The 18,573-nt window shown below is 40.9% G+C and overlaps 1 protein-coding gene across 2 annotated transcripts in view; it reads left to right on the top strand.

The window, feature by feature from the left end:
* HSD17B2 (hydroxysteroid 17-beta dehydrogenase 2) overlaps window positions 1–13,107 on the top strand; it is an 81,465-nt gene extending 68,358 nt beyond the window's left edge. Inside the window, exons 4-5 of one of the 2 annotated variants that reach the window (XM_055307190.1) lie at window positions 6,875–7,009; window positions 12,463–13,107. In XM_055307190.1, coding sequence (XP_055163165.1) covers window positions 6,875–7,009; window positions 12,463–12,806 — 479 coding nt within the window. In that variant the 3' untranslated portion in view covers window positions 12,807–13,107. Of the gene's footprint in view, window positions 1–6,871; window positions 7,010–12,462 lie in introns of both variants that reach the window. The other variant, XM_055307189.1, reaches the window with a different exon arrangement.
* Window positions 13,108–18,573: the final 5,466 nt, after the last annotated feature.

Raw genomic sequence — 18,573 nt, forward strand, 5'->3', positions numbered from 1 at the left:
CAATCCTGTCTGCATATTAGAATCACCTATGGGAGCTTTTAAAAATTCTAGTGCCTGTGATGAGCCACAAACCAGTTAAATCATGTGGGAATGAGGGGAAGAATAGATTTTTTTTTAAAGCTCCCCAGGCAGTTCCAACTAGCTACTGAATATGAAACCTATTGCTCTAAAACAATTAGCTGCAATAGAGGGTCTCAAACTTTGGGGTCACGAATGTAAATCAGGAACACTTGGGAAATATGGGAACACCACAAAACCCCAGGCTCATTCCTCCCTGAAGGACCTTGACCTCTGGATACTTCATTAGCTCTCCAGGTGATTCTGATACTCACCAAAGTCTGAGAAACACTGACTCAGAAACACTGTTCTCACACTAACTGCAGAGTTTTATTTAAATACTGATGTTCAGGTTCCACTGCCAAATTTTCTTTTTTTAAATTTCATTGCTCTAAGGGATGGCCTGGGCATTAATTTTTTTGTTTTTTGTTTTGTTGTGTTTTAATGTTCCCAAGGTGACTCCATTGTACCTACTGAATTTTATACCACTGATCTAGAATGAAAAAACAAAATTTAACAATAAGCACAAAGCATATATTTGTCTCTCTGGGCATTCTGTTTTCATTTAATGTCAGCCAGTGGATAAGTATGTAAATTCCCAAGACTTAGCCTTCTTGGAATTACATCAGTACTTTGGATGGTCATGAAGGCTATAACCCAGACATACACCCAGGGTTGTACATTCCTTACCAGTTCTCCTGTGTTCCAATAGATAAACCCTCTATTTTGGAAGTCAGGTTTTCCCCTAGAAATGGAAATAAACTTACCAAGTTCTTGGCAACCTCTTCTTACCTTGCTGCCTTCTGGCAATAGGATTTTAACCTGAGTAGAGCAAAAAAAGAAATTACAAATCTAACTGGACAGGTAATGAAGAGGTGCAAAGGTCAAAAGGGAGTATGCCCTGAGATCCTGTAAGGCTCTCAGTCAGCAAAACCTGGATGTCTGCACTTACTTCATCTTATGCCCCCAGGAATCTTAGACACTAACAGGAAATGTTAACAGCAAGATTGAATCTATGCAGTTGAACCTTATAGAACTGCCATTTTGTAGGTCAATGATGGTCTGATAATGGCAATTTCACAGGGTTCAATATAATACAAAAGACAAATGTGTCTTAACTGTTGGATCCAAAGCATGTTTTCTCTTTAGATTGGTAATATGGGATATGATAAATTCTTGCCACTTGTCATATCATCCATAATGCAGGAGGTCACCATGAAAGCACACACATATTCAGAAATATGGGGCCAAACCCCTAATGTACTAGTTCAAGATTTAGTATTCAAGGGAATCACTTGGATTGGTTTCAGTTGCAGATTCTGATTCAGTAGGTCTAGGGTGGGTCCTAGAAATCCATATAAACAAGTACTCTGGGAAATCCTGAAACAGGTGGACTTAGTAATCTAAGAAACACCAAACATATGGAGTCTTTTGGGCTATTGAGAAATTGTAAAAACCTTGAGTAGTACTAACACAAGAAAGCTCATATATGGAGCTTACTTTATGTCAGGCACTATTCTAATATATTAATATATTTGACCTTCAAAACAGCTCAGTGATGCATATACTATCATTTTTAATTTACAGATGAAAAGACAGAGGTGCATAAACATAAAATGACTTTCCTAATTTTAATTTATTTTACTTGTCAATAACAGAGCTGAGATTTGAACTTAAGCAGCTTTGGCCCAAAAATCTGCTCTTCACCATGGCCTTCTGCTAACTGACATGGTTGCCAGCCAAACTCCCCTCATCTGTAAAATCATGGAGAAGTGAGAAGGGTGTAACTCTGCAAACTGGGTTGCAAACTAGAATATGTTGCTTTAACTTCATGGGCCTTTCTCACCAGGTGAAGTAAAAAGTTAGATATGGAACTCTTAAGATTTTGTAAAACTAAAGATGACTTTTAAAAGTATCAGCTAGGGGTGCCTGTGTAGCTCAGTCAGTTGAGCATCAAGTTCTTGATCTCAGGGTGGTGAGTTCAAACCCAGGTTGGGCTCCGTGCTGAATGTGGAGCCTATTTAAAACTTTTTTTTTTTTTTAAAGAAACAATCAGCTGGTTATCTGAGGCACAAACAACAACAAGAATAATCAGCTGGTTATCTGAGGCAAGACAGGAACCAGAATTTAATGTTTATTGCCAGATGCTGTATTGAAATTTCATCAGTTAAGCCTCAGGACTCTTTCTTTTAAGTGGCAGAGTCAAACCCTCAAACTATCTAAAACAGAAGAGGGAAAAGGAATTTATTAGCTCACCAACTGACTGCAACTAAGTTTTAAGAAGGGATCATCATAACAATCCCCCACCTGCACTCCTTGTTTCCCTCCTCACCACCCCCCCCCCACAACTTCTGCATTCCCTTTCTTGCTTCTCTGCTTCCCTTTGCTTACTGTCTCCAATGTGATAGCAGAAGTGCCCCCTGGGAGTTCTGGTTTTCTACTGTGATCATGCTTACTTAGCCAGGAATAAACAATAAGGTCATCTCCCTTCCCTTCCACCATCATCAGGACTCTGACTCAGTTGAGGTCACATGCTCAGCCCCAACTCAATCTCCCAGTCCAGGGGATGGAGTATTGTATTGGGCCAGTCTACCCCTTTCAATGAGAAAGGCAGAACCATTGATCGACAGTCTTCCTACAGAAAGAGGGAGGTAAGGATGAGTATTTCTCAAAAGGAAATTATGTGAGCCAGGCCAAAGCTTTAATAATCATGTAAGAATAAGGATGATAATTGACATGAATTATTTTAGGTCTCTCTTCAATGCCTATGGTCTCCCCATCCCCCCTCACCAGTTTTATTGAGATATAGTTGACATATAACATTGTATTAGTTTAAGGTACACAATATACTGATCTATGTATATATTGCAAAATGATGCCCACAAAAGGTTAGTTACTATCCATCACCTCACATAGATACATTTTTTTCTTGTGATGAGAACTTTTAAGATTTAGTCTTAGCAATTTTCAAATATACAATATAGTGTCATTAACTATAGTCACTATGCTGTATGTTATATCCCTGGAACTTATCTGTTATTTTTTTCAAAGATTTTATTTATTTATTCATGAGAGACATAGAGAGGCAGAGACATAGGCAGAGGGAGAAGCAGTCTTCCTGTGGGGAGCCTGATGCAAGACTCGATCCCAGGACCCCAGGATCACGACCTGAGCTGAAGGCAGACACTCAAGCACTGAGCCACCCAGGTGTCCCACTTACCTGTGTTATTACTGGAAGTTTGTACTTTTTGACCACCTTCACCTATTTCACCCCACCCTCTACTTCTGGTAACCACCTATCTGTTCCCTGTATCTATGAATTTTTTTTTTTTTTAGATTTCCCCGTAAGTGTGCTCATAAAGTATTTCTTTTCTTTCTATTATCTTACTTAGTATAATGCCCTCAATTTCCTCAAGATCCTCAAGGTCTATCTATGTTAATATAAACAGCAAGATTTCCTTTCTTTTTAATGGTTGAATAATATTCCATTGCATATATATGCTAAATTTCCTTTATCCATTCATCCACTGATGGACATTTAGGTTGTTTGCATGTTTTGGCCATTATAAATAATGCTGCAGTGAACACAGCAGTGAAGATTCTATGCTCTATTTTAAGTGAAATATTCGAGATCATCATAGATTTATCTAAAGTTTTAAGAAAGAATAAAGAGAGATCTTATGTACTCTTTACTTTGTTTCCTCCAATGATTGAATTTCTCAAAACCATAGTACAATATTATAAGCAGCATACTGATAATGATAATTCACCAATTTTATTCAGATTTTCCCAATTTTACCTGTACTTGTGTATATTTGGTTCCCTACATTTTATCACCTCATTTTCATTTTAATTGCATTGTAGGCTAGATAATCAAACTCAAGGCATGGTTTCATTAAGTGGCTAGAAATGGCCAATGTCTCTACTAAGACTGTTCTTTAAGAAACCAGAGCATGGTCATTGCAGTCATGCTTTCTTTGTGTGCAGAAATGAATTCAGTGTTTTATGGGGTCCAGGAAGAGGTAGCTGAAAGCCTATCAAAGACATAAGTGTTTGTCCTACCCTCTATACAGACCATAAGGTGATGACTTAAGTATCCCTTAATAAACACTCTTTAATAAATGTTAGATATGGATATGAGCCATATTTTGTGGTCTCAAGCACATTGACAACTTTAATTTTGGGATAGACTTAGGACTCAGGCCAAGAGAACTCAGGACTAGGAAGATATTCTCCCATGGATGAAACATACCCAACTAGAAGAATAAAAGATACTTTGGCAAAGGAAAGGAATCATTTTCAAAGTTCTGAAGTTGGAAAATCAAAGACAAGTAATTGTGGGAAACTGGACCCATGTTTGGTTTGGTGAGAAATCACTGAAGGCTGGGAAAGCTGGTGGGACAGAGATACCTGGAAAAGTTAAGAGCAGAGAACACAGGATATCCTCCACCCATGCCCAGATAGTTGTGCAAATATTCTCGGGGATTTAAGGCAGAGAAAAATACCTATGAAGTCATCTTTGGCATTTCCTGATGTGCCTATGGTCCCAAAAGGCAGGTGGTGGTTGTTTCTCCTTTCCTTTCTTTTTCTCTTTCCTTTCTTCTTTCGTTTTCTCTTTTCTTTCCTTCCCTTTCTTTAAAAAATTGAGATATAATTTACATACAATAAACTGTCATATTTAAAGTACACAATTTGTGGGGCTCCTGGATGGCTCATTTGGTTAAACCTCTGACTCTTGGTTTCAGCTTAGGTGATGATCTAGGGGTCCTGGGATCGAGTCCTGTATCAGGCTCTATGCCCCACAGGGAATCTTCTTCCCCTCTTCCAATGCCCCTCCCCCAGCTCCTGCACTGTCTCTCTTAATAAATAAAATAAAATCTTCAAAGTATACAATTTGATAAGTTTAGACCTATGTATACAACCAGGAAACTATCACCATAATTAAGATAGTGAACATGTCCATCATCCCCAAAAGTTTCCTTGTCCCCCTTTCTAATCCTTCCCCATCCCACTGCAGGTAACCACTGATCTGTTTATATCACTATAGATTGGTTTGCATTTTCTAAAATTTTAAATATATGGAATCATACAGCACATACGCTTTTTTTGTCCGGCTCTTTCATTCACCATAATTACTTTGAGACTTATTTATGCTGTTGTATGTATCAAGTTTATTCTTTTTTTAAAAGATATTATTTATTCATGAGACACACACACACACACACACACACACAGAGAGAGAGAGAGAGAGAGAGAGAGAGGCAGAGACACAGGCAGAGAGAGAAGCAGCCTCCATGAAGGGAGTCTGATGTGGGACTCAATCCCAGGGCTCCAGGATCACACCCTGGGCCAAAGGCAGACACCCAACTGCTGAGCCACCCAGGTGTCCCTATTCTTTTTTTTTTTTTTTAAGAAATTTTATTTTTAAGTAATCTCTAAACTCAACATGGGGCTCAAAATCACAACTTCGTGATCACAACCTGCATGCTCCACCAGCAAAGCCAGGCAGGTGCCCTTTATGTGCATTCCTTTTAATGAACTTTTTAAAATGGCTGATTTGTATTCCATTGCATGGCTGTATCTGAATTGGTTTAGCGATTGACCCAATGCTTGCTTCTTTGACTAGAGAAATCTTGACCAAAGCTGAGAGCCCTAATGTTGTTGGTCTAGTCACCCTGGGTTCCCCATGAGGTCCCCTGCATGCTGTGAGCCCTGTCTTCAGCCCTTCCCAATCTCAATTATCTTCCAGTTAAAGAACACCAGGAATACATGTGTATTCGTTTCCTAGGGCTGCTGTAACAAATTACAATGATATAAAACAACAGGAATTTGTTCTGTTACAGTTCTGGAAGCCAGAAGTCTAAAATCAATGTGTTGGCAGGGCCACTTCCCTTTAAAGGCTCTAGAGAAGAATACCTTTTTTGACAATCCCAGCTTCTAGGGGCTTTAAGCATTCCTTGGCTTGTGGCAGCATCCCTCCCATCTCTGTCTCCATCTTCACATGGTCTGTTCTCCTGTTTCTCTGTGTGTCTTCTTTTCTGTCTCCTACAAGAAAACCTATTGAATTCAGGGCCGATCCTGATCCAGGATGGTCTCATCTTGAGATCTGTCCTTTAATTACATCTGCAGACTGTTATTCCAATTAAGGTCACTTGACTTCTCTGGCTTCCTTTGCCTCTGCTTTCTATAACTCCTCCTACACATGTGGTCCAATGATAGACCCAGGTTAAGGATCAGTTTCTTCCAGCTTCTAAGCTAAGTGTGATCCAGGTGCAATAAAGAGCATCTCCACAGCCCTAACTAGCTCTCCTAGAATAAGCCCTTTCTCACTTCCTCATACAAAGAAGTCCCATGGTTCCCTATGGTGTGCATTACTCCTTGTTTTGACAAGTATTAGACCCAATTTGTTCAACTACAGGTGCTAGATTGGGCTGACCACCCCTTCCTCCAGATATGTCCACCCAGAACCTCAGAATAGTGGCTGGCCAAACTGGAAGGTCCAAGGCTGTGGCAGATCCTCTTTATCTGCCCCAGCCTGAATCACGTTTAGCTTAGAAGCCAGGATAGATTGACCTTTACACTTGGTTTGTCATTGGATCAGCTGTGATGGTGCAGTATAGAAGGCAGAAGCGAAGGAAGCCAGACCAAGGTTGTGACCAAGAATAGGCACCCACCTGGGTACAGAAGGCCCTTGTCTGCCTTAGTCACCACTGATTCCAGTTCCTGGCATGTAGTAGGTCCTGTTTAAATACTTAGTGGATGAACAAATGAAAACATCAGACCTGATTTTTTCTCTCTCTCTTTATTTCCATAGCAGGGGTCCCAATGGAAAAGCTGGCAGCCTATAGCTCATCCAAGGCGGCTCTGACCATGTTTTCAGCAGTCATGAGACAAGAGCTTTCCAAATGGGGAGTTAAAGTCTCTGTCATCCAGCCTGGAGGCTTCAGAACAAGTAGGTGTCTAAGCCCAAGAGTATCATCTTGAAAGGGATGCTGAGAGTCTTTTGTTCTGAAAGAGTTTAAACTGAACCCCTCAGTGCTTGGCCAAAGAGGGGTTGGGATGGATGCGCCTCTTTTAAAAATAAAGGAGCAGGGCCCAGTTTCTTCAATATATGGTTGCTCTCTTGTATTCTTCCACAAAGGAATTCAGTTTTGATGTCATATGTTTTTCAAACACTATCCTCTCTTCTCTGAAAAATATAACCCACTCCCTTTCTACCCTGGAAGGAGATGGCCATCCTCTCCTCTCACCTCTCTGAATTCCTGAACTCTGAGCAGATGCAGACTACCCCTGTGGCTCGGTCCTTAGCTCTGAGTCATCAAACATTTAATTGGTGATTTAAGTGAAAATGTGAAAAAGCATGCCTATAAAAAATACGAAAAAGAGGGGGATCCCTGGGTGGCTCAGTGGTTTAGCACCTGTCTTTGGCCCAGGGTGTGATCCTGGAGTCCTGGGATCGAGTCCCACGTCAGGCTCCTGGGATGGAGCCTGCTTCTCCCTCTGCCTGTATCTCTGCCTCTCTCCTTCTCTCTCTCTCTCTCTATGTCTATCATGAATAAATAAATAAAATCTTTTTAAAAAATAAGAAAAAGAAAATTAGAGAAAAAAAAAAAAGCATGCCTAATAAAAGACCACAAACTGGAAAGGTTTGCTAACACACTAGAAGAACCTTGAGGTCTAAAAGTTAACAAAACCAACAAATCTGAAAGAAAAACTGAACTTTTGTCTTGAAGCACTTGGCAGCCTGGGTACCACAGAGTTGTCCTGGAAAAGCATGGGTCAGTCAAGGAGTTGTTCTGGTAGGGAATCAGAGAAAGAAACCAGGGCCACTCAGGTTGTCAGGCTAGACCATTGCATAGGAATGGGGGAAAGAGGAGGCTTTGAGAGAGGTTTCCAACCTAGAGACTTCTTGGACGGGGAGGAGTGTGGAGCAGAGGTGATGGAATGGGACAGTGGGCCAAAGATGATACCAAAGGTGACAGACTGAGACACTGGGATAGAAGGTGTGGCAGAGAGGAAAGCTGGCTGACAGGTAATATAAGGCAAAAATGATGAATTTGACTTGAAACCTGGTAGGAAGGTTGAGGATTTGATGACACAGCCAAAGAAAACTTCCAACACAGAACAAAAGACTCCATTTGGACCAGAAGGCAACCCTGCAGTTAATTATAGTTTTGAGGAGTCCCCAAAATTGTTAGAGCTGATATTTTGGGGGACCTGATCTTCTCAAGTGCTAGTCACTTTCCATACATCATTTCCTGATTCTGTTGCTCTTAATATTATTATTAATATTTATTTTATTTTGGGGGCGTCTGGGTGGCACACTCAGTTAAGTGTCCAACTCTTGATTTCAGCTCAGATCATGATCTCAGAGTCCTGAGATCAAGCCTGCATGGCACTCCCTGCTCAGCATGAAGTCAGCTTGAGATTCTCTCTCCTTCCTCTGCTCCTCCCCCACTCATGCATGCATGCACGCATGCACACACTTTCTCTTTCTAAATAAAGAAATAAAATCTTAAAAAAAAAAAAGATTTTATTTTTAAGTAATCTCTACACCCAATGTGGGGCTCAAACTTTCAAACCCAAGACCAAGAATTGCATGTTCTACTTACTGAGCCATCCAGGTGCCCCTTATTTTTATGTTTATTTTTTAAATGTACTTATTTGTTTGTTTTTAAAGATTTTTTAAAATTTTTAAATACTTTCTACATCCAATGTGGGGCTCAAACTTACAACCTTGAGATCAAGAGTCATGAGCTCCACTATCTGAGCCAGCCAGGAGCCCTCCCCCATTTTTAAAAATTGAGAAATATATCTTATATGCACATAGTTTAACAATAACTATAAAAACTCATGCACTTAACATCCAGATCAAAAAAATAAAGCATTGTGAGCACCCAGAAGCTCCAGTGTCATTTCTAATCCTAGCTCTCCCCTTCCTTGACATGTACCTACTTTCTTACTTTTTGTAAGAAAACAATTGTTCATTTGCTTTTCTTTTCACTGTTATATCCATCCATAAATCCCCAAACAATTGAATTTGGCTTTACTGGCTTTTGAACTTTGAATGAAATCAGCCTGCATGTGTTCTTTTCTGTCTGGCTTTTCTCATTCAACATTACGTTTTCATGGTTCATCTATGTTGTTTGTAGCTATAGCTAATTCATTTTCATTGCTATACGGTATTCTGTGAGCATGCCACAATTTTTCTATTATTTTTCTTTTTTAATTTATAATTTTTCTATTATTGATGGAATATTTGGGTCACTTTGGGATAGTTACGAGTGATTCAGTTATGACTCTTTGGCATATGACATGTACTGCGGTGTACATGTAGGTGATTTACTGATGACACATTCCTAAGAGTGGAATGATTGGATTATGGAGTTTAGTTGTCTTCAGGATTATTTTTTAAAGATATTTATTTATTTATTCATTCATTCATTCGAGACACACAGAGAGAGGCAGAGACATAGGCAGAGGGAGAAGCAAGCTCCTTGCAGGGAGCCTGATGTGAGACTGAATCCCAGGACCCTGGGATCATGACCTGAGCCAAAGCCAGACACTTAACTACAGAGTCACCCAGACACCCCTAATTATCTTCAGTTTTATTGGGTGGGTAATCCCAAGCTGTTTTTAAAAATATAGTTCTAACTTATACTCCCATCTTTCTCATATATGTCTTAATCCTCACCACAGCTCTGAGAGATAGGTTTAAGAATTGACATCATTTGCCAGGTAAGGATGCTAATGTGGGGTGGTGATACATACCCCTGTCTGGGTATGTGACACACTTTGGTGGTAGGCAATTTGAAAGCCAGATCCATAGGTGCAGTGCTCCATTCTTTCTTTTATACCAGGCAGCCCTCAGTCTAAAGGTGATTCTGATGGGCTCTTTTAAGGCAAAGGGCCAGAGAGGGGAAGGCTGAGGACTCTAGTTTGGAGAATGATGCTCAAAGCTGGGGCAGAATTAAGAGTAGATTCCTACTCTTGTTCTTGAGAACAAGAGTAGGAATCTTCAGGGAGACAAGGAGAGCTTCTGAAGACATTCAAGGAGACATACCAGATATTTTAGTTCTTGTAAGAAAAATAGCTAAAACATATTCCATAATTAGCAGATTTTAAGCACCTTACATATACTATCTCACTGAATCCTCATCTGTGAGATAGGTATCATAATATTCCCATCTAGTAGGAAGAAAACTGAGTCTCAGAGAAGTTAAGAAATTTCCCAAGCCATAGAGTAGTATGAGTCAGAGATGGGGTTTTTGGATCCAGGTCACCCTGACAGATTCATTGTGCATAGCCCCAAAGTGGCAGGGGATGGATGGGTGGGTGTCAAAAGTGGCAGATGAAGGTTGAGAAAAGTGTGGTGGCTTTGTCACCGATAAAGGGAGCTTTGGAAACTCTGCACAGGGTACCCACAGAAGTGGTTAGAAAGTCCATGCGGGGTGTAAAGAGGGAGGAAGTAGAGAAGAAAAGGGATCCCTCAGCCTGGAAAAGAGACTGAGGGAGAGGTAGCTGGAGGAACAATGGTTCAATGGAGGAATATTTCGTTCAGGACCCAGAAGCCCCTAGAGCAATTGTTAGGGTAATCAATTCTTTAAGTGTGGTCTTGTGCCTTCACGAAAAAAACTGAGCAATTGAAATCTATTTGCATTTCTGCAAGTATAAGTGGATGTCCCTGGCTTACATTTCACAACTAGGCTCCCTCACTGACCTGATATCCTGGAATCCCCCAAACTAGTGAACCAAGGCTCATTCCACAGCAATCCCAGAGCAATCACACACTTTGCAGGAGGGAGCTCAGGGTGCTGCATTCTTTCTGGAAAGTAATCTGGCAGGTATTCAAATTCAAAATGCAGGTGCCTTTTGACCAGGTAACCACATTGTGGGAGCTGCCTGTAGACTAAAAAATGCTGAAATATAAAAGGATGTATTGTGCAGGGCTATTTATAGCAATGTCAACGGAGATGTTGAAGCCTGGGAATGACTGAAAAGTCCTTTCAGAGAGAAGTGGTTGCCTAAAAGCTGTTCAATGGGAAATTTCTGCTGCTCTGGTTTAAATCTGTAGCCATTGACTATCAGAGGCAGGTCTGTGATTTATTACTAAGCAAACAAAGAAGCAAATTTTTGGAAAACATGTCAACTATGATCCTTTTTGGTTTTTGTTTGTTCTTGGTAATATAAAATTAAACATAGGCTATATATGTTTGTATGAACAAGGAGAGAATATAGAAAGATACACAAAACTGTAAGTTACCATGGAGCAGATTAATTTTAAAAGCATATACATCTCCTTATTATTTTATATAATGAGCAGGCATTGCTACAATATTTTAAGGTAAATATATATAATTAAATTGTATATGATAAGTAATCATTGCTTCTATATTAAATGTTGGTATATTTAATCACATATAATTTATATGTTAAAATTTAAATGTATACTTAAATTATACTTATTATATATTGCTTAAATTATATTTATTAAATAGATGATAGTCAGTATTGTATATTTAATTTTATATATAGAAGAGGTTTCACTTCTCAATTAAAAATTATATATAGATGTATATATGTATCTGCATATATATATGCATATATTTTTTTATATATATTATATTGTATATATTACCTTTTATATTGTATATAGTAATCATGAAAATGAATGTAATAGAATGTTTGCGGCAGCACTATTTTTTTAAAAGAGATTTTATTTATTTATTCATGAGAGACATAGAGAGAGAGGCAGAGACACAGGCAGAGGGAGAAGCAGGCTGCCTTTGGGTAGCCTGATGTGGGACTCTATCCCAGGACCCTGGGATCACTCCCTAAGCCAAAGCCAGGCACTCAACCACTGAGCCACCCAGGTGCCCCAATTGTGGCAGCACTATTTGTAAGAGTCCCCAAATGGAAACAACCCAGATGCCCATCACAGTATAATGGATAAATAGTTTATGACATGTTTATACAATGGAAAACTGCAGAGGTGGGAATGACCACACAGTATATGGATGACTCTCACAGCAGGATGTATGATTTCATTTACATAATGTGCAAAGCCAGGCAAAACTGATCTGTTCTGTTAATTGGGACAGTGGCTCCTGGGAAGAGGGCTGGGAGTGAGGGCTCCAAAGCCGGTTTGTCTTCTCATTCTGCAGCTGGTTGCATGGGCTCTTCAGTTTGTGGAAACCCAGTCATGTGTGAACTTTTCTGTATGTATGTTGAAAAAATATACTCAATACCCTTTAAGGCACATTAAAAAAAAAAAAAAGAAGGCATTTGGGAATGGCTGTCCTTTCCAACAGAAGCCAATTCACAGGGGCCTGCTTCCCTGGTAGAGGATGGATGTGCTGATCTAGCTTCCCCAGTACCTGAGCCTCCCTTCTTCTCACACCACAGATATCGCAGGCACAAGTGAAATGTGGAGTAAGCTGGAAAAGAACATCCTGGACCACCTTAGCTCTGACGTGGAGGAGGACTATGGCAAGGATTATATCCTCCAGCAACGGAATTATCTGAAGTTAATCAATATAAAAACCAACACGGATATATCCCCTGTGCTCCAGGACATCCGACATGCCGTGTCTGCTAAGAGCCCCTTTGCCTTTTATGCACCGGGGGCATTGGCTTATTGTTTGCTCTTCTTTGTTTCCTTTAGTCCTACTGGCATATTTGATTATTTTAGCAAAAAATTGTGTGAAGTTAGAGGGAGTATGCCCAGAGCACTCATTAAGCAGCCCTAACTGAAGAATAAGCCATATGGGCAAATATGTGGGAAATGTTAGTCTTGAAATGAAAGGGAAACTTGAACTTCCCATTAAAGTTGTGGTTTCCTGGGGTGCCTGGGTGGCTCAGTCAGTTGGGTGTCTGCTTTCAGCTCAGGTCATGAGCTCCAGTCCTGGGATTGAGCCTGCAGAGTCAGGCTTCCTTCTCAGCGGGGAGTCTGCTTCTCTCTCTCTCTCTCTGCCCCTCCACTGCTCGTTATCGCTCTCTTTCAAATAAATGAAAACTTAAAAAAAAAGTAGACAAAGCTGTGGTTTCCTACCTTGCGTTCCCTGTGAATTCTGTTGGTTGAATAGGACTTGGTGGTGAGAAGGCTGGTGGGTAGAAATGACCACCGTGAAGGGCATTAATTGAGTGCCTACTCTGCATGGATACATTTCAGATATTCTCTCATCCAGTTCTCATCAGAGAACCAAGGTAGGTATCTCCACCCCTATGTAACAGGTAAAGGAATTAAGGATCAGAGAGGGTAAGTTGTTAGTGCATTGTCACATTGCTGGCAAAGGCAGTTAGAATTGAAATCCAGGTTGGACCTCACTGCCTGCCAGGAGAGGAGGAAGAGGAAGAGATGGTGGGAAAAATGAGGTAGAGAAGGAAAAAGAGGAGGAGGAACTGGGCAGGACCACAGTCAAAAGGGGTTTTTTTCACTGTGGATTGATAACCTGCTGTACCTACTGTATACAAGGTACTAATTCCTGTATGTAATCAATGCTCTGTGCACCTCCTCTCCTTTCCTCTATTTGGAGCCCTGGAGATAATAGGATGAGATCTCCCAACTCAAGCAGGGCCCCAGAGGCCTTTTGGCAGACCCACAGCATGTGAGTTGCTGGTTTGGTGTCCATAGTAGCCATCAATTTTACCTCCATCTGAGCATCCCAGAATAGAAAACCCAGCATCATTACCTGGAGAAGCCAGCCAAAGGGAGCAAGGTCAGATACCAAGAGAGGTGGGGTCAAGTTTACCAGGGGGAGGTAAAAGTGGGGGGAGCTGGTGAACAGAGGGAATGTAAAAGGAATTAGAAAAAATAGCAGTTTGACATGAGGGAAGCAGAGGTCCAGACATCGCAAACCTCCCTTAGCCCCTTTCCTCCCTAGGTTGTGTAGGCCTTTTTCTATGTTCCAATGTCCTGGAGATTTTAGGGAAATAAATAAACTGACAATGCTCTGCAGTTTCCCCTCAAAACAAAATAATAAGATGGTGAGAGAAATAGTTATGATAGTATTAATATGATAAAGTTTTAATGGCTAGTCATGCCAACTGCCCGGTAGTTCTCCATTGTTTTTGGAGATAAGAGTTGTCAAGGCCAAAGCTTTCATTTGCATACTTCAGATGTTGAGAGATTAAAGGGTTTGTATAACCAGAATTTGAAGGAGGACTGAAGACTATGTGTTTCACTATAAGCCTGCAGTTCTCAAAGTGATCCCTGGACCACAGCATCAGCATCACCCGAGAACTGATTAGAAATGCAGATTCTCAGGAGCCAATGCAATCATATTTTAGGTTCCCATGGCTTCTGTAACAAATTATGAAAAACTTAGCAGTTTAAAACAAAATGCATTTATTATTTTATAGTTCTGGATGTCAGAATTCTTAAATGGCTCCTATAGGGCTAAAATCAAGTTGTCAGCAAATCTGCATCCCTTCTGGAGGCTCTAGGGGAGAATTCATTTGTTGCTTCTTCCAGCTTCCAAAGGTCTCCTGCATTCCTTTGCTTGTGGCTGCATCACTCCAACCTCTGCTTCCTTGGTCTCCTCTCTGACTCTGCTTCCCTTTTATAAGGACCCTTGTGATGGCACTGGGCCCACACATAATCCAGAATAATTTCCTTATCTCAAGATCTTTAACTGAATTGCATCTGCAAAGTCCCTTTTGCCATATAAGGTTACATGGCCACAGGTTCCAGGGATTTATGTACCATTATCATTACTAGGGAGTTTTATTCTATTGCACTGAATTGGAAATTATGGGAGTGGGCCTAGCAACTTGTTTTGTACTGAACCCTCCAGGTGATGCATACCCGTATTTGAGAACCTCTGCTCTAGGCCACAGAGTAAGCAGTCTGGCCACAGAAGGAGGGGGAAAGATCTCTGAGGACAGTGGGGGTGGGAGTGGGCTGGAGACATCAGGTTAAGACCTGAGTGTGGGGCCTGCTTTATGTTCTGATGGAAACTCCATGAGGCTTGGGGCTCCCCAAGCCTGTATTGGTGCTCAATACAGACCCAGAAGAGTCTAAGGATCCTGATCAGAGAAGCTCCTAACTGGTTTCCCCCAGGAGGGCTTCCACATTGCCTTGTGGTTACCTGGGAGGGAAGTATACCACAAGGTGGTCTATTTAGCTAGAGAAAGCAGTCTATTTAGCTGCTAACCTCTTCCCACCACTCCCATCTTGACTCCCTGGGGTCTGGAAAAGACTCCAGGCTCCTGGAGACAATAGGGGAAAGAAGTAAGAATGAAGTATCAGGGTACCTGTGGGGCAGGTGGGCATCTGCTGCAGTAGAGGCCACCTGGTGGACAGCCTTAGTCTTGCAGCTGAAGTAAGGATGAGAAATCCAAGGGAGCCAAGTGAGTAGAGAGGATGCAAATACACCAACCCTTATGAACCCAGATTCTGAGGACAAGAGGAGAAGAGGAGAGAATCTTGTGTGCCACTGCATGTTCATTGGGAAGACCGTGTTTTAAACCAGCAGAGATTGTTACCTGAAAGTATCAATAAGCATTAAAATATATTTCTTTTCTTTCTTTTTTTAAAAGTAGGCTCCATGCCCAATGTGGGGCTTGAAATCATGACCCCAAGATCAAGAGTCACATGCTCTACCCACTGAGCCAGCCAGGTACTCCCAAACATATTTCATTTTAGCACAATATTTATAATTTCTCAGAAAACAAGAGAGACAAGCATTACATATAAAACACCTCCAGGCCCAGCCCATGTCTGCCCAGTATTGGTGTCCCTGGTTTACCTTAAGAAACTGATAAGAGGTAATGACAGAGGGGAACCTTCAATATGTCCACAACTTGACAGAATGGTGAACAAACAGGTGATTTAACAACAGGACTCTTGGCAAAAAGTATTTCACCCACCCATTTCTGCTCTTCTGCTCAAGGGCAGGATATAATGTACATGTAATATCTGGTCACACAGCACCATACACAATTGCATACAAAACCTCACCCACCCTCACCCTCTTTAATTCTTCCTTTTCTATATTTTCTCAATGTTGGAAGCAGGAAAGTGGGTGAACCTTACAACACACCCAGGGTAAGAAGGAGGAAATTGGAAAACATTCAGTGAAAATATGATTTCTTTACTACATGAGGAGCTGATAAGTGCCTACAAATAAACTTTACTGTATTATTAGAATGGAACATTACATTTCATCCGTTTCATTATTGGTGGTAAAGACCATGTTTTGGAATGCTATTCTGGATGGTGCAATTCTGAGGAAGAATAAATCCATACAAACAGCTCTGTGGAGTGGTGGCACTTTCTTCTCCGTGGAAATCCCCAGTCCAGTGAACCACACAGAGTGGTTCACTCAGGGGCTTAGGACAACTGCTCTGGAGTGGCTCAAAATAAAGTATTTCTCTACCCATTTGTCTTGTATCCCAAAATTTCCCTCCAGGATCTCAGGTTTGGGGATGACATGGCAGAACTGGATGGGTGTTTCTGAGTCTTGGTTCATTCCCAGCTCAGAATTCACATCAAGAAATAAGAATCACAAGGAAGGGAGATTAGAAACTAATTTGGAGCCTGAAAATAGGGAGACCTCAATATGTTTGTTGTCTGAATTTGCATACTCTGCTGCCTGTTTGGTATTCTTTTTTGGGGGATTTTGTCATTCAAGAGACCCTATCTCTCCACCATAGAGGTAGTCATGTGACCTAGGCTGGCCAATCAACTTATATCCTTGGCTCCAGAGATTGGTGCAGGGGTAGACTCCTGACCCAAGAAGAATCAGTCATGGCTCCCAAAAGTGGAAGAATTGCTAAGGCAATGGGAAGAAAAAGGTATCCATGTTAACTGAAGCTTCTAGACCCTACCAAGAGCCCACCAACAATGAAGCCAGGATAGAGAAAAATGGAGCAGAATGATGAAGAAAAACCAAGGTCTAATAACAAAGTTTGAGCCTCTTAATCTAACTACACATGTAGATCTACCATTCAGATTGATTTCCAAGTTGGGTGAGCCAATACATTTCCTTTAAACTATTTCAAGTTGGCTTTCTCTCTTTTGCAACAGAATTAATTCCTAACAAATACACTCTCTAGGGAAGAGTTCAGTGAAAAACAAGGAAAATAATGCTTGACAGAGAAAATAGGTGTGGTTACAGTGTTCTAGGGGAGAAAGAAATTGATGAGACTAAGGAAAATGAGACAGAGTGGGTATTACCATTCAGTGGCTCTCTCCTACAGAAAAGCAATTTTTCTATTAAAATTTCTTTTAAGTTTTTTTTTTTTAAGATTTTTTTACACATGGGATCCCTGGGTGGCGCAGCGGTTTGGCGCCTGCCTTTGGCCCAGGGCGTGATCCTGGAGACCCGGGATCGAATCCCACATCGGGCTCCCGGTGCATGGAGCCTGCTTCTCCCTCTGCCTGTGTCTCTGCCTCTCTCTCTCTCATTCTATGTGACTATCATAAATAAATAAAAATTAAAAAAAAATTAAAAAAAAAAGATTTTTTTACACAGTCTGTGAGCATGGTGCCTCTGGAATAAGGTGAAAAGAAAAAATCCTTCCTGAGCCTCATGGTGCAAACCAAATATTTCAGCTGATCACTGGCGGTCCTAAACTGTTGGAATGATGTTTGGCTAGGATAACAGTGTAAGGTACATTGTGTCTAAGTGCTAAGACATTCTGTCCTGGTTCATCATAAAACATTTTTACCATATTGCAAAACATAGAGATGACTAAAGTGAGAATCTCAGCTTACCATGGGAAACAGGAAGATTAATAAGCATACAGCAAACTCAAGGCTTTTGTCCTAAATTATTTCACTTTCAGATTATTCCATTCATGCTCAGGATGTTCCAGTGACCCTGCAAATTTTACCTGTTTAGCTCTATTTTCTGTGCTTCTTCCTATTTTCATACTAGGTAATGATCCATTGATGGGTATACTATAACCTTTCTCTTTGGCATTGTCCTCTGTTTTCTCTCCTGACTATTCAAAATGAATTCCATAGAAAGTAGGTCCTAACTTGAAACATAGTATATTTTGGTCTGGGTACAATTTCTAGGTAAGACATGTTTGCACAAAAAAATTTCATTGATAAACACAAAATTCACACTTTCATCTTGAATACCCATGGTAAATAGCAAAAACAGTTCTGGAAAATCATCAGAGGTCTATTGGTCTAATGACCAATACATGTCATTGCTATTGTAACATTGGATTTTTTTTAAAAAGATTTATTTATTCATGATAGAGAGAGAGAGAGAGAGAGAGAGAGAGGCAGAGACACAGGAGGAGGGAGAAGCAGGCTCCATGCCGGGAGCCCGACACGGGACTCGATCCCAGGACTCCAGGATCATGCCCTGGGCCAAAGGCAGGCGCTAAACTGCTGAGCCACCCAGGGATCCCCTAACGTTGGATTTTTTGCGGGGGACGGGGGGCAGATGTTGCCCAGCATCTAATTACCTTCCTATTGGAAGCCATTCCCCATATGTGAGATGTTGGTAGAAAGCAATGCTTTCCTCCAACTACAGAAGCCAGAAGATCTAAATCCTA

Source organism: Nyctereutes procyonoides, unplaced genomic scaffold (genome assembly GCF_905146905.1).
Source record: "Nyctereutes procyonoides isolate TBG_1078 unplaced genomic scaffold, NYPRO_anot_genome, whole genome shotgun sequence".
In the NCBI taxonomy this organism is placed as follows: Eukaryota; Metazoa; Chordata; class Mammalia; order Carnivora; family Canidae; genus Nyctereutes; species Nyctereutes procyonoides.